This window comes from Nuphar pumila, chromosome 2 (genome assembly GCF_984573655.1).
Source record: "Nuphar pumila chromosome 2, dmNupPumi1.hap1.1, whole genome shotgun sequence".
Classification (NCBI taxonomy): domain Eukaryota; kingdom Viridiplantae; phylum Streptophyta; class Magnoliopsida; order Nymphaeales; family Nymphaeaceae; genus Nuphar; species Nuphar pumila.
This window is the reverse complement of record NC_143250.1, coordinates 131,315,771-131,332,187: the sequence shown is the minus strand read 5'-3', so window position 1 is coordinate 131,332,187 and position 16,417 is coordinate 131,315,771. Positions and strand designations below refer to the sequence as shown.

The 16,417-nt window shown below is 43.4% G+C and overlaps 1 protein-coding gene across 3 annotated transcripts in view; it reads right to left on the bottom strand.

Moving 5' to 3' along the window:
- The window catches only part of LOC149847120 (sterol 3-beta-glucosyltransferase UGT80B1-like), a 249,396-nt gene that overhangs the window by 40,680 nt on the left and 192,299 nt on the right, over positions 1 to 16,417 (bottom strand). Inside the window, exons 12-14 of one of the 3 annotated variants that reach the window (XM_089996830.1) lie at positions 14,062 to 14,138; positions 13,291 to 13,338; positions 424 to 706 (exon numbers count right to left, since the gene is read on the bottom strand). In XM_089996830.1, coding sequence (XP_089852956.1) covers positions 524 to 706; positions 13,291 to 13,338; positions 14,062 to 14,138 — 308 coding nt within the window. In that variant the 3' untranslated portion in view covers positions 424 to 523. Of the gene's footprint in view, positions 1 to 423; positions 707 to 13,290; positions 13,339 to 14,003; positions 14,139 to 16,417 lie in introns of those variants that run through there. The other 2 variants (XR_016430342.1, XM_089996829.1) reach the window with 2 other exon arrangements.

Here is a 16,417-nt window from a genome sequence, read left to right as displayed (position 1 = left end):
CTTCAGCCCACGCTGCTGCCAAGGGTATCTGGTAGGCGATCGGTAGTGAGAAACCTTGTTCATCCGTAAAAATGGGTAGAGGAGGGCGGTTAGCCCAGTAACCAGCCCCGAACATATCACGTCCGCCCCTCTCCCTTACGGAACGGCCACGTACACTACGCGTGCTCCTACCGCGACTACCATTAGAACCAGTAACCAGATCCATATATCCAACGGTACTACGAATAAAACAAGAATATAATTTAGTCTAAACATGCTACGAAATATCAAAGACTTACTTACAGCGCGATGGGATGCTCAATAGTCAAGATTCACTTCTTTCTGATCTGGCTTTGATACCAAGTTGTAACGCCCCAAAATTTCGACTTGTGATTTCGAAAACCTTATCGAAAAACCTTTCAAAGATTTAAAGTTTAATATTTAAAAACAACAGCGGAAGACATTTAGAAAGGAACACAAGTCAACAATCCTGGGTACGTTAGCTGAAAAACCATCATTCACATGTACAACATCTTAAAGGAATTTAAGAAATAAGGCAATCGATTAAAATCTGCAGTTTATTACAAAATGAGCATTTTATTCCAAAGTTCAATAAATCTAAGAAAAACTCCAAAAAGTCCCAGAGCCAAGCCGCCAGCAGAAAGAAAATGAATCTTGATCCACGTTGCACCACGCCATCGGCCGCCAGTGAAGTCCTACTCCTCACCTGCCCATGAAATGGGTCAGTTTCATAACAAACCAGTAGGTGCACGAACAGATAAGTAGAATGAAAATAAAACAGGACATTCATGAGATAAGCAGTTATGATATTTAAGCAATTAAGGCAGTTGTAGTCTATTCTAACAAATGTAATAAGTGCAAAGAGAAGCAGTGTAAGTCTCAGTCATCTATATCTATTCCTGAATATATTCTTGAAGTTCTGATATTAACTGGCCTGTGGGTACGCACAGACGCGAAACGTAGAAACAACCGAGACCGATCCGGGGGTTTATTATGTCAGGTGTTTTCATTAACCCGGATGGCTGACTGAGTCCGCTCCTAAGGGGACGGTCAGTGACCAAGAGAGTAAATCCCCAAAGGCATTCGTGGCCCATGGATGCATCCAACTTCTGCAGAAGTGCCTGAGAATTACCACATAGGATAATTTATGGAAATCCCAATTCCCCTAACTCCGATGACTGGGGAAAACCGAGCCTTTTGCTCGTGGGGTGGTTGTTAACAACCTGTCCATCGAAGTCTTTGTACAATCCATCCTCACCCTTGATGAACCGTGAAGATCGGATGGGTACGACGGGGGTTTCTTACCCGCCGTCCCATCCTACATGCTCTGGTCCATTAGACCCACTCGAGCATCTTGCCTGTGAAGGCGAAATGGTCACTATTTATGTGATCTCAGCAATGTGCTAATTGCACTCATCGAGGTTGCTACAACCTCATCAACCCAGCATCGTAACCCACATGGGACGTACTTGTCCAAAAGTACGATCATACTCTCCGAGAGGTACAACTACGATAATGTTTTATGATTTCTTTGGTTCCTACATGACATGTTTTGCTTTTTTGAGCAATTGGCCTGTGGAGGCCAATATTATCACATCAAAATCAATAAAGTGTAAATTTCACACTTCAATACACTCCATGATCTTACATAAAATTCATACCGTACCTGCCTTAAGGTTCGATTACAATAGCAATTGCAGTGCATTCTGAGTCTATTCACAAAGTCTACCTTAAGTATGCAGTTTCAAAGGAGTAATCATGCAAAATAGACAATTATCAGTTAAGTAATCTTACACGTAAACAAGCATGCCAATTAAACTACTTGATGAGTCTACCCAAAGAATTTACATTATGCAATTTCAAAAGAATCACAAAGAGTAAATTTTGACCAGTCAATATTTCTTCAGATACACAAGTATGCAAAATAACTATTCTATCTCAGAAGTCTTATTTTATTTTGTTCATACATACTATTCGTGCGACTTTCCCCTACCTCGGGATGTCGTGCAGCTGCGTGCGTCTACGCGTGTAGATGATACGAGGCTCGGGCCGCAGAGCCAGAGCGGGGGTCCGCTGCGAGGTCTGCAACAGTGCTATGTTAATAATAATGCGGAGAAAAAAAAAGACAAACCTGCCTATAGGAAAAAGAGAGGCATCAGGGGTGTGCCCCTGCTGGCCGAAAACAGACAAGCGGCGGGGGGGACAAGCCCCTGCCTCCGACAATAGCGGGGCGACAGGGGATGAGCCCCAGCCAAAACATAGCGTGGCGGCAGGGGGCCAACCCCTGCCGACAGCCACCAAGTGGCAGGGGCTGAGCCCCTGCCGACAGCAAGAAGATGGCAGGGGGCCAACCCCTGCCAAAAGCACAGGTCGACAGGGGCCAACCCCTGCCGACAACAAGAAGATGGCAGGGGGCCAACCCCAGCCAAAAGCACAGGTCGGCAGGGGCTGAGCCCCTGCCAACAGCACACAGTGGCAGGGGCTGAACCCCTGCCGACAACAAGAAGATGGCAGGGGCCAGCCCCTGCCAAAAGCACAGGTCGGCAGGGGCCAACCCCTGCCGACAGCAAGAAGTGGCAGGGGCTGAGCCCCTGCTGACAGCAAGAAGATGGCAGGGGCCAGCCCCTGCCAAAAGCACAGGTCGGCAGGGGCCAACCCCTGCCGACAGCAAGAAGATGGCAGGGGGGGGCCAGCCCCTGCTAAAAGCACAGGTCGGCAGGGGCCAACCCCTGCCGACAGCAAGAAGATGGCAGGGGGGGCCAGCCCCTGCCAAAAGCACAGGTCGGCAGGGGCCAACCCCTGCCGACAGCAAGAAGATGGCAGGGGGGCCAGCCCCTGCCAAAAGCACAGGTCGGCAGGGGCCAACCCCTGCCGACAGCAAGAAGATGGCAGGAGGGGCAGCCCCTGCCAAAAGCACAGGTCGGCAGGGGCCAATTCCTGCCGACAGCAAGAAGATGGCAGGGGGGCCAGTCCCTGCCAAATGCCACAAGGTGGCAGTAAAGGAACAAAGGGGGGGGGGGTCGCAGGGGCCTCAGGTCCCCTGCCGGCACTCCGGCGATCCCCAGCGAGAGAAGGGGACGACAGGGGCTGCGTAAGCCACCTATCGGGGCCCCGATGGCACAGGGAGGCGGTGGGAGGCCGCGGCAGCGGCTGTGAGCCTGCCGGCCTCCCGGCGCGGTGACAGGGAGGGGGGTGAGGAAGAGAAGAGGGAGGAGAAGAGGGGGTACTAACCTGGGAGGCGGTGGCCGGCGTCGGCGACGTGCGCAGCAGGGAGGAGACCGGCGTGGAGGGGGGGGCGAGGGCTGCGAGAGGGAGGAGAAGAGAAGAGGGAGGCATGACCCCCCCCTCGCCCTCCATCCTCTCTCTTAAAGGCGCAGGGGGCACCCGAATGGGGAAACCCTCGATGGGTTTCCCTATCCAGCCTAGAAACGAAGGGGGAGAAGGGGGTTGCGGCGCCCGACTGCTCGTTTTTTTTTTTAAAACCCTAATAAAAAAGGGGCCCGGGTCCAACAATTTTTTTTTTATATGGGGTGTTACACTCCCAACGACTCTTTTGGGAGCCCCCCTTTGCACCTTTTGACACTTGTATAAATAGGGGTGTTCCCCCCTTGTATTTCTTAAGCTTGAGAGTCTCAAGCAATTGTTCTTTTTATTCAATACATGCATTATTGCATGTTTACTACTTTTACGCTTTTTGCGTATTTTGTTCAAGTGTTGTGAGAGTGTTTGTGAACACTTCTTTTATAAAGTATTCATGCTTGTATGCGTATTGTCTTTCCATAGACAATTTTACATGGTATCAGAGCCAGGTTGGTGATAGAGGATTGTGAGATTCTCTTCTTTTCAAGTGCCTCAAAAAGCGTGCCTTCGGATTTTTGGAGATTGAAGTGGTGGATCTTGCCTCTCAAATATTTTAGAAGGATCTTGCGCAATCTAGCATTTGGGATATTGTGTTGGTACGCCATTTCTCCCTTTCTCTCTACTTCATAATGGGCGAAAAAGAGTCTCACTTTACTCTTGGCTTCAAATTAAATGGGTCAAACTATCAAATTTGGGCCGGAAACATGGAGGCTCACATAAAAGGGAAGGGGTTATGTGCAAGGCACAATTCCGGAACCGGAACCCAAGATTACCGTGGTAAACGGAAGTGAGATCAAGATTCTTGAAGGAGAAGAAAGAGTTAAAGCTCTTGAAGAATATTCTAAGAAACACGATGAGTGGGAAATGAAGAATTTCAAAATTCTTTCTTGGTTCTTCTCATCCGTTGAAACCAAGATTAATGCCAACATTATTAAATTCAAAAAGGCATCGGAAGCTTGGCATTATCTTGAAAAAATGTATACATCAAGGGACCTATCTCATAAGTATTATCTTCAAAAGAAGACTCTCTCTCTTACTCAAGGTGAAATGACTATTAGGGAATATTTTGCCGATCTTTCCTTCGTTTGGGATGAGCTTGCCACGCTTGAACCAAAATGGAGTGGAGAAGCAATTGAACTCCGTCACAAGCAACTTGAAGAAAATCGATTCTTCAATTTTTTGAATGAGCTAAGGCCCGAATTAGAGCAAATAAGGTCCTCTCTCCTATCATCTTTTTCTCCTCCCTCTCTTGAAGATGTACTCACCAAATTAAGTGGTGAGGAGACTCGTATGAGTTTATGTAAACATGGATCAAGTGTTCTTATGGTTCCTTGTAATCAAGAAGAAAGTAATGAGGTCAATGCCGTATCAAGACCCGGGAACAATGTAAGAGCTTATCGTCCCCCATATTTTAAACCACAAAATCAAGGTGAAAATGGTGGGCCAAGAGAAAAAATGGACTATAGCAAAATTATTTTTCATTTTTGTAAAGAACCCGGACATATCAAACCCATATGTCCCAAATGGAAAAAGCTTCTCGCAATGGCTACCACCGGTGTTCCACAGAAGGAGGAGGCATCATTAAGTGGGTCACTTTCTTTAAATCAAATAATGGAAGCCCTTCAACCCCTACTCAAGGGAGCTACCTCCGATGCCGCCGTGTCTACCTCATCTCTTCCAGGTAAAGTCTCTTGGCTTTTGGACTCCGGTGCATCTTTTCATATGTCCCCAAACATGTTTTCACTTTCCGATTTCTCAAAAAATGTTTCCCCCACTTTTGTTTCCACTGCGGATGGAACATCTCTTGAAATTAATGGTGTAAAACCAGATAAAAAAAAAAATTAAGATCGGACCCGGGTCGGGTCCAGACCCGACCCGGATCCAACCTGTGCCAGCCCCTCGAAAACCCTTTTCGAGGGGACTGGCAGCCCACAGGGGGAGGGGAGCCTCCAACGACACAGGGGGCGAGCCCTGTGTGCGCCCCCTCCCTATTAAAAGACGAGAGGGGAGAGGGGAGGGCCTACGAGCCTCCCCCGACCCCCCCCCGACTCTCTCTCTCATCTCTCTCCCCTCTGCTCTCTCTTCCCCCGACTCCATCTCCCTCTCCCTTTTTGCCGACACAGGACACCCCCCCCCCCTCTTCACGGCGCCACCCTCTCCGGCGAACCCCCCTTCACGGCAGCCCAGGTAGCTCCCTCCTTTTCCCCCCTCTTTTTCCTCCTTTTTCCTCCCCCTGATTCGCCGGAAGGCCGGCAGGTGGCCGGCGGCCCCTGTCGAGCCTTCCTCCTTTTTTTTCACGACAGGCAAGGGGCTCCGCCCCCTTGCCTTCCTCTTATCTCGACAGGCAAGGGGCTCCGCCCCCTTGCCTTCCTCTTTTTTGACAAGCAAGGGGGCTCCGCCCCCCTTGCTTTCCTCTTCTTAGCAGGCAGGGGGCGGAGCCCCCTGCCCTTTTAATTTTCCGGCAGGGGCCATGGCCCCTGCCCTTCCCTTTCCACGTAGGGGCCGATGGCCCCTACCCTTCCCCTTAAGAGAGGGGGGGGCAGGAGCCGAAGGCTCCTGCCCCACCCCTCGGAAACCAAGCAGGGGCCATTTGGCCCCTGCCCCTCTTTTAAACCGACAGGGGCCAGAGGCCCCTGTCTCTTTTCTGTCGAGCAAGGGCTCGGCAGGGGCCTTTGGCCCCTGCACTCCCCAACCTCCTCTCCTTTTGAGCCGCAGGGGGGCCTTTGGCCCCTGCGCTCCCTCCTCCCTACTCGTTCCTTTGGCAGGGGCCATCGGCCCCTGCCCCTTTCTTTTAAGAAGGCTGGCAGGAGCCGAAGGCTCTTGCCCCTCCTTTTAAAAACCCAGCAAGGGCCCCGATGGCCCCTGCACCCATCTCCTTTTAGTGGCATGGGTCATTGGACCCTACCCCGTTCTCTTTCGTAACGGTAGGGGCTGATGACCCCTGCATTGAGTTGCGGAGAAACCGAGCTTTCTCCCTACCTATCTTCATTTTATACATGCTAAACTACGTACTTTTGCAGTGTTACGCAACGGAGCCCGTTCGCGCCCCACGAACTAAACCGACGATCACTTACGTTCGTAGACGGCTTCATTCTCGCAATACTCCAAGGTAGGAGAAGTTGCACAAGGACTTAAATAATTAAATCAAGCTTAAATAATTGATAATCGAAAGGACTTAATGATATATTTATATACTTATATGTATATAAGTACACTTTTAAATCAAGGACGCGGTTTCGCGATCCTTGTCCTTTGCTTTCGCATTTCAGTTTGCCGTCGCGCTTTGCGCCCAGGCTTTTTACTTTCGTATTTACTGCTTATTGTCTTTTAATTCAAGGACGCGGTTTCGCGGTCCTTGTCCTTTGCTTACGCACTTTCTGTTTCTGTTGCCGTCGCGCTTTGCGCCCAGGCTTTTGCTTTCATAGTTACTATTTACTGTCTTTTGATTCAAGGACGCGGTTTCGCGATCCTTGTCCCTTGCTTTCGCAGTTCCTGTTTGCCGTCGCGCTTCGCGCCCAGGCACTTCCTTTTCGCATTATTATCTTTTGTTTCTTTTCCTTGCCATAGACTCAGAGTATTCGAGAGGAATACCTATTCCTCTTTTCACCCGATACGTTTTGGGAAAACCCTTGATCTGGAGCAAGACCAAGTTGTTGGGTGATAGGTTCTTTTGTGAAACCCATTTACCAAAACCAGTGTCGTGACTTACATAGCACCCAGACACTGCGTCATCGGATGTCAGATTCGAGAAAATCACATGCCTTATGTTGGCAAGATTGTGTTGGTTTCGAAAGGTTTGATATGTTAAAATAGATTTAAAAAAAAAACATTATATCTTTGCGAAACACACTCCCGAGGCTCCTATTAAGGACCTGTATCCCTTTTCTCGTAAGCGTACTTCTAAAACATGCGAGACATGTTAGTACTACGATGATTGGATGAGAGAGTCTTATGACCTCGATTAATGCTTAGTGCAGGTTGTTGAAAACACATATAAGAGTGGGATCGCCTTCATAGGCAAGATGCTCGTTTCGGTCTAATGGACCAGAGCATGAAGAATGAGGCAACGGCTAAGAAACCCCGTCGCGCTCAATTCAACCTTGCTTCGTCAAGAGAGAGGACGAAGGGTACCAACTCCGATGGACAGTCCATTTATGGCTTTCAAAAAGGGCAAAAGACCCGTTTTTCCCCAGTCATCGGAGGATAGGGGGAGGGATAGGGGCTACATAAGTTAGCCTAACACTTCTGCAGAAGTTGGATGCATCCCTATCAGGCCTTGGGGACTTACTCTCTCGACCATCGGTCGTCTCCATAGGAATAAGATTCAGTCAGACAACCGAGGTATATTAAAATACTTAACATAATGAACACTCGGTTTGGACTCGACTGTTTCGACTCACGTGCCATGTATGTACCCGCATGGCCGGTTATCAAGTAATAACTAAATTGAGCATGCACACCTTTTCAGTTTGTTGTACTTAGCTTATTCCTCCAGTCTATCTGCTTAGTTCGCTCGTTACTACCTGCTGCATAAATTATCTATGCCTAATTTAGTTCTTTCTGTCTTTGTACTCTCCTGCTAGTTTTTCGCAAAACTAACCCATTTCATGGGCACAGGTGACAATTAGGTGCATCAGGCGATGACGCGACTGCGAGATGATTTAAGGATCCACTGTTTCTGCTCGTAGTGCTTATCCTTGACATTTTTGGTTTTTGATACGGTTTTCCCTTGAGGAAACCCAAATTTTGTACAAACTTGATACTCTCTTCAAATAGAAGGAATGGTTTCCTAAGTATTATTGCAGATCGTCCATGGTAAATCTTTGTTTTTCTCGCTAACGTGCCCCAGGTTGTCAAACCCGTCCTTTTTCTTTTAAAAGAAATCGTTTCCGTTGATTTAGAAATAAACTCTGTAAAGAAAAGGTATTTTCCAACTATTTCAAGGAATTTATAAGGTTCGAAATTTTGGGGCGTTACAACTTGGTATCAGAGCAGATCGAAACAGTGATTCTTGGTCATCGAGCATCCGCATCGCGCTGTAAGTAATTTAATTTCTCTTTTTCTATACTATTAGACTAGAGTATACCTTACATGAGTATTTGGGATTTTTCTTGTCCAAAGAAAATGAACCCTCCGGATGGTGAAAGATTGGGACGCAGAAGGGGCGCAAGAAGAACGCGCTGTCGTTCTGTGAGGGGCAGAAGCTCTGTGGTAGGAAGACTTGAGCGTTCTTCTATCGGTTCAGATCATTGGACTAGCGGGCCGCCCCCTCCCACTTTTGCGGATTCTTGGGGCTTTACGCTTCCGGATACCTACCAGGCACTGCTAGCCGCGACATGGGCAGCAGTGCACTTTCGGGAAGGAAGTCGTGTGCCAAATCATGTTTTAGTTAATCGACACACTTCTCGGGAATCCTCTGAAGCAGAATCCCCCTAGCAAGCCCAGATGGGATGCAATTTTTGCGGCAAAGAAGGACATACGATGGATAATTGTCAACTCAGGGAAGCATACGATAGAAGGGGGACTGCAGCACAAGATCTGGAAGACACAGCATCCTCTGTCCATGGTACTTATGACACACCATCGTGTGATGGACAAATATTACCCCTAGAGAGTGCTCAGGACATCGCTCTACCCACTCATATGCCTTCCCCCAACTCACCAATTTACACACCATCCCCAGACTCGCCACAGTATATATCGGATACTCCGGTAAACACTCCGGCTTCACCGCTATACATATCGGATTTCCCGGTATACACACCAGCTCCACCGCTGTACATACCGGATTCTCCGGTGTACACTCCGGCTTCGCCACCCTATGCACCGGATGCCTCACCACATTACTCCCCTACTACTCCTCTTCACGGGCAAGGAGTCCCGAATGAGGATTTGCATCCTTTTCCCCCTCTACGCGGGTTAAGGCGCACGGGTATCGCAAGAGAGTACTTGAGGAAGTACTCTCATCATCCCTAAAGGATATAAACTCGTTGGTTTTTGTACCGTGGACAGTTTTTGTTTTAACTTTTTGTAAGTGCCCTCCTATACCAGCACTGCTGGGCTTTTGTAATCTCTATTACTCGGAAATATGATAAACTTTTTGATATTACTCTTCTCTTTCAAGTATTGACTTATGTATCATCTGGGTATTTTAAGGATGGTTCGAGGGTCGAACGAAGGTTCATCTGACGAATGGTCAGATCAACGGGGATTCATCATGGATTCCTTAGAGCATTGGCTAGCGCCATGCGAAATCAAGCGCACAGCCAAGTACCTACCCCAGAACCAAGCCACCCATGGGAGTGGTTGTCGAAGAACCAACAAAGCTATGTTGTGACAATAAAAGTGCAATCTACATTGCCAAGAACCACACCTTTCACGAGCGAACAAAGCATATAGAGATGGATTGTCATTATGTCAGAGAAGAATACTTGAAGAAGGTCATTGATCTACCATATGTGACATCTAAGTATCAACTTGCCGACTTCTTCACAAAATCTCTATGTTCGCCCAGATTTCATTTCCTTCTTGACAAACTTGCGGTTATCACACCGTAAGTTTGAGGGGGGGTGTTAAAATGTATCTCCTAAAATCATTATTGTAAATATAAATATATATATATATATATATATATTTATATACATAGAGATACATTTACATATAATATATTATATGTACATATATCTCTCTATATATAAATATATATATTTACCCGAAAGGGTATTTTTGTAATTTCCTGTTTTGCGCATATTCCTTTTGGAATATGTTGTAATTTTTCTTATTTATTTTTTGTAATTCTTTTTTATCTTTTCTTTTTTATCTTTTCTTTTTTCTTTTTTGATTTTATTTAAAGTGCATTGGGGGTCCCCCAATAGAGTCGTTGGGGGCCCCCAACGGTCACAAATGTGACCGTTGGGGGCTCCCAACGACTCCTTTGGGAGCCCCCCTTTGCACCTTTTGGCACTTGTATAAATAGGGGTGTTCCCCCTTTGTATTTCTTAAGCTTGAGAGTCTCAAGCAATTGTTCTTTTTATTCAATACATGCATTATTGCATGTTTACTACTTTTACGCTTTTTGCGTATTTTGTTCAAGTGTTGTGAGAGTGTTTGTGAACACTTCTTTTATAAAGTATTCATGCTTGTATGTGTATTATCTTTCCATAGGAAATGAGCCGATTTGGTGAGTCGGTCAACGATCACCCAAATCGCATCGTTCTTTCTTTGTGTCCTAGGCAAACCGACGATAAAGTCCATAGTGATGTCTTCCCACTTCCATTGTGGGATTTTCATCTGCTGCATCACTCCGCCAGGTCGTTGATGCTCGATTTTAATTTGTTGGAAAGTCAAACACTTAGAGATGTATTCAGCCACGTCTCGCTTAATTCCGCTCCACCAATATCCACGTTGCAAGTCTTTGAACATCTTCGTGCCTCGCGGGTGAATCGTATATTTGGATTTATGGGCCTCTACGAGAATCTCGTCTCTCAAAACAGGATCATCTGGGACCCAAAGACGATTTTTGAGCCAAATGCTTCCATCGTCCTTAAGTCGGAAAGGAGTATCGGTCAGCTGTGTACGAGCCTTCAGCTTCTCGTACTGCGCATCAGTCTTTTGCCCAACAAGGATCTTGGCTAATATCTCAGGTTGAGATATTAAATTAGAAAGACTAATAGAATTTGACGAGACTGTAAACGGTTTCCATGAGACCAAATCCTCAATCAACTTCCAACTAACGTATAATAGGTTGACGAAAATGCTAGAAGCCTTACGGCTGAGAGCATCAGCTACCACGCTCGCCTTTACTGGATGGTAGAAAAGGGTGAAATCGTAATCTTTGAGAAATTCTAGCCACTGTCGTTGCCTCATATTTAGCTCCTTCTGTGAAAACAAGTACTTGAGGCTCTTATGATCAGTAAAAGCCTCGAATTGTTCCCCGTACAAGTAGTGTCGTCATATCTTCAATGCGAACACCACAGTCGCTAATTCTAAGTCATGAGTCGGATAATTCTTCTCATGAATCTTAAGTTGACGCGAGGCGTAGGTGATTACTTGAATATTTGGCATTTGCATATTCGGAACCAAGTCTTTCCCTCAACCTTGCGTAACAAAAGGGCTTCGATTGCGTAGCCCTAAGTGGTACGTATGGTCCTTTGTTTAGATATCCGAAATGACTCGAATATCCCAGACCTAAAGCACGGGACTTTGAGATTTCTAAATGATGTTGGGGTTTCTTTCTGAGAAACCGATATCCCTCTCATCGTAACGGTACTATCAAACATGCACGGTATGTTAATACTACGATTATTGGATGAAAGGTTTATGATAACCTCGTAGCGTGCAAATGCACAATGATGAAAAAGAAATCGCATAAATGGTGATGATCGCCTTCACAGGCAAGATGCACGAGTTGGTTTGAAAGACCAGAGCATGTAGAATGGGTCATCAGTTAAAATAGAACCTGACGTACCCATTCGCCTTTTTAGTTCTATCAAGGGAGAAGATAAGATGATACAAAAACTCCGATGGACAGGTTGTTAACAACTACACTCGAGTAGCAATTGAACTCGGTGTCCCCGATCATCGGAGTTAGGGGACTGGGCTACCAAAAATTATCCTAGATGGAAGGTCTGAATGACTTCTGCAGAAGTATGGATGCATCCCATTGAACAAGTGGCCTTTGGGGAATTCTCTCTCGGTCATTGGCCGTCCCTTTAGGAGCGGACTCAGCTAGTTGTTTGGGGTATCAAAATACATAGAATAACAAACCCCTGGGCAGTCTCAGCTGTTTTTACATTTCTCCTATGTGTACTCTCAGGACAGTTAATATCGAAACAAGGTTATCATGCTCATTTTTCTTATTCTGAACAACACATCACGAAAGGGACAACGTATATATTAGTTTTGTTCTTAAATTTTGATATCTATGCACCTACCAAATTTTTATCAATTTGACCCGTTTCATGGGTACATATGATGATTAGGACAGAATGACAAACGATGGCGCGATGACGTGATAATATCAAGATGAGACTCTTTCTCTGACGTTTTGCTCCTAAGGACATTTTTTTTTAATTTGGTATAAGGGTTTCTTTGAAATTCTACCTTTCGTATAAACTTTAAAACCTCATTTTGAATCTATTTGTTTTCAATGAATGTATGGAGTTACAAATCCGTTGTGTAAAGGAAAAGTTTGCCTATAATACACCCAAGGTTCGTTAACTTGTCATTTCAAACACCATTTTTCGTTGAACTGCTATTTTAAACTTTGAAAACTGAATGATTACAAAGCTTTCAAAATTTTCATAAAAAGTTACAAGTCCGAGATTTTGGGGAGTTACAATTGTCCCTTAGTGGACTTGTGCATGTGTGTTTATGTTCTTGTAAGGCCTTAGAGGCTATTGTTTTTTATTTTTGCATATTTTATTACATGTATGTATGTATGTATATAGCCACAAAGTTACCTTATCAAACATTACGATGACTAACAATAGAGGCCACATACTCTCAATTCTTTTATTTGAAAGGCTGAAATTCTGCACATTCTAGGTATGACAATATGTAATACACAATTACATATGCAAACTCTGAAAAAGGAATGAAAGCTTTCAAAATTTTCCTAAAAAGTTACAAGTCTGGGATTTTGGGGTGTTACAATTGTCCCTTAGTGGACTTGTGCATGTGCAATTTGTGTTTATGTTCTTGTAAGGCCTTGGAAGCTATTGTTTTGTATTTTTGCATATTTCATTACATGTATGTATGTATATAGCCACAAAGTTACCTCATCAAACATTACGATGACTAACCATAGAGGCCACATACTCTCAATTCTTTAATTTGAAAGGCTGAAATTCCTCACATTCTAGGTGTGACAGTATGTAATACACAATTATGCATATAATGGGCACACAAAGAGTTCTTGGAGATGCTCACCCCTGCCCTTAATCCTGCAGCTGTTGTGCCTGCTCCGCCATGATGAACCTGCAATGTTTTCATGAATAGAATTCAGGATATCCCGAAGACAACACTTTTTACAGAGAATGGATTGTCCTAGAGAATATTGTATGATCATGTGCTACATTATGATGAGCTAGCGAGTCTCAACACTCAAGGTCATGCATCTTATGGTGCAGTATGGTAAAAAAATATGTAAGGGTATATAGTTCCTAGGGCTATTTTCATCTTGTTATAATGGTGGTAAGCTATGTGAAATGAACAATGAACAGACGAGAGTTGCAATTGTTTTCTTCCCTATCATTACTTCTCTACCATCTTCTCCCATCTCTTCAGATTTTCTTCTGTTCTTCCACTTCCGAGTTCGGGCTTCTTCCCAACTTTCAAACAAACTATACTGAACACATCTATATGGTTCAGATTGAATTGACACTGTCTGCACATAGGATTTCTATCTCAATAGTTCTGTACGTTAATACCAAATATGCTGAACATAAATTCCTGACAGCCATGTTCAAGCACACTTATAGGTCAAGGCATACAAACAGAACTTCATTCAACATGTATCTAGACATATATGTACATATATATGTCTCTGAATATAGTTCAAGAGTCTACTCTAAATTTGACACCATGAGATCCATTTCTAATATAATATCCGAATTTCATCTGCAAGAATTTTCCCCAGTTACCACTCAAGACTTTAAACTTCCTGTCTGAAAGTGAATGCAACATCAAAGCATAGCTCACCACTGCAGCACACTGTGGGAACAACCAATCATGTGGGCAGTCTTCAAGAAGGAAAACATTGTCTGAAACTTCTGGAACTGCAACATTCAAAGAGTATAAATGAGAAAGGCCAAATTATTAGGCATAACACAACCATAAAATATATAAAGTACTAGGACAAACACAGAAAACTAGAAAATGATTGCCAAATTTAACAAAGCATCCAGTTCTGAGGAAAGAATAAGATAAGAAATTTCTCTTGGAAACAAATGATTTCATCACTAGGTCTTGATATACCTAGAGTGGATGGGCAGTTAACCTATGGTTAAAGATAAGATAACCGAAGATAAAAATTAAAAATGAACAATTATGAGAACTCAAAGCATTAAAATCAAAATATGATGCCATGAAAACCCCACCTACTCCATGGACATAGATGGTACTTGGGATTCCAACTATAGGAAGATTAAATCACCATAAAAGGGAATTTTCAGTAATCATCATCAGCGAACTCAATTTTTCATTTCCACAATCATTTGTTCTACATCCAGTCCCACTCTCCCTTCAATGACACTTGAAATGAAATTCTAATTACATTTTATTAGCACCTTATATGTTTGAAGAGTTTCAATCCACAAATACATATAACCATATCGCTGAGTAGACATAGTGCAAACATGTCACAGCTGATACGACATACATGGCCTACCACTGATGCCAAAATATTTACCACCGACTTAGTAAAGTTTCATTCATCCCCACTCAAATATGAGCAAGCTTATGTCTAAAGAAACCACAAACTATGCCATATATTCTTTGTGGCTGCCAAACACCAGTACTATCAAGGATCATCTTTACAAGTTTTTGGAACTCTGGAGGGAATGTTAAGTTGTATAAATTTCTCTCTCTCTCTCTCTCTCTCTCTATATATATATATATATATATATATATATATATATATATATATATTAACAGGGAACTGTGAATTCATTCCATGTGTTAGACACAATCTTGTCTTTCTTTGTACAATGTATGTATATATGGTTTAATCTAACTGCATACACTTTATAATAATATTAGAAGCATACAATTTATTCAGAAAACAAAATATCTGTGGTTATTTTGAAAATATAGAACTATTTTAGGGGTAGAGTATGTCTTGTTTGGGAGGGAAAAAATGTTTTCAGAAAGTAAGAAAGATACTTTTGTACTTTTAACTTGAAAAGCGAAAGTGACTTTTTAGACCTTAAAAAACTCAATATTTTGAAAAGTACCAGGACTTTTAGGGGTAATGGACATTTTAATCAGGTGAATGTTGCTAACATTAATATAAAGAGTTTAAAGTTAGATTAACCCATATGCTGGTGTATATGTATGTGTTAACTACCTTTTGTGAATGCTAACAGGCTCCCCACAAATTTACACCAAAAACAGACTTAAAAACATGGTGATCTGATGCAACTTTGCAATTAGCAGAGTTCTACCCTACTGATGCTAGTCCCAAACCTGGCTAAAGGTCGAGCCTTGACATTGTTGAGAAGTAACATCATGTAGACTCAGAGACAATTTGGTAATTTTGCATCAAGCAAGGATACACTTTTTATCCTTAGGAGAGGCATCATATCAATGGAGTATTCTTATTTTATTGTATGTTGCTGTTTATTTTGTATTGTTGTAAGAGGTGGTATTGTGTAATTTTTGTTTTATGTAACCCCTTCATGTAAATTACCCTATTAGGATATGCAATATAAAATAAGACGTCATGGAGCAGCTCCCATCCATTGAGAAACAGTTGGTGGTCAAATCAACTGCAGTATTTGTTAATATATATATATATATTTGTATATATATACACTCATATATATATATATGAGTGTATATATATACAAATATATATATATATATATATATATATAATCTATTTTGTTTTAGTTAGACCGATAGGGGCATTTTCATCTTTTCACATGTACTAATAGTTGTTTTCTAGAAACAATTACATTTTTAGTTTTGTTTTTATATTTCTTTTTAAATGTATTTTTTCCTTTTTTTATTTTCTTTTTTGTATGCCATTTGGGGTCCCACTCATAGAGTCGTTGGGGATAGCCTAACACTTCTGCAGAAGTTGGATGCATCCCTACTGGGCCTTTGGGGGCTTATTCTCTCAACCACCGGTCGTCCCCTTATGATAAGATTCAGTCAGTCAACCGAGGTATCTTAAGATACATAGCATAATAAACCCTCGGATTGGTCTCGACTGTTTCGGCTCATGTGCCATGTACGTACCCACATGGCCGGTTAACAAGTGATAACCAAATTAAGCATGCTCACCCTTCAGCTGATGTTTTTGCATACTTGTGGTATTACGTGCTAGCATACG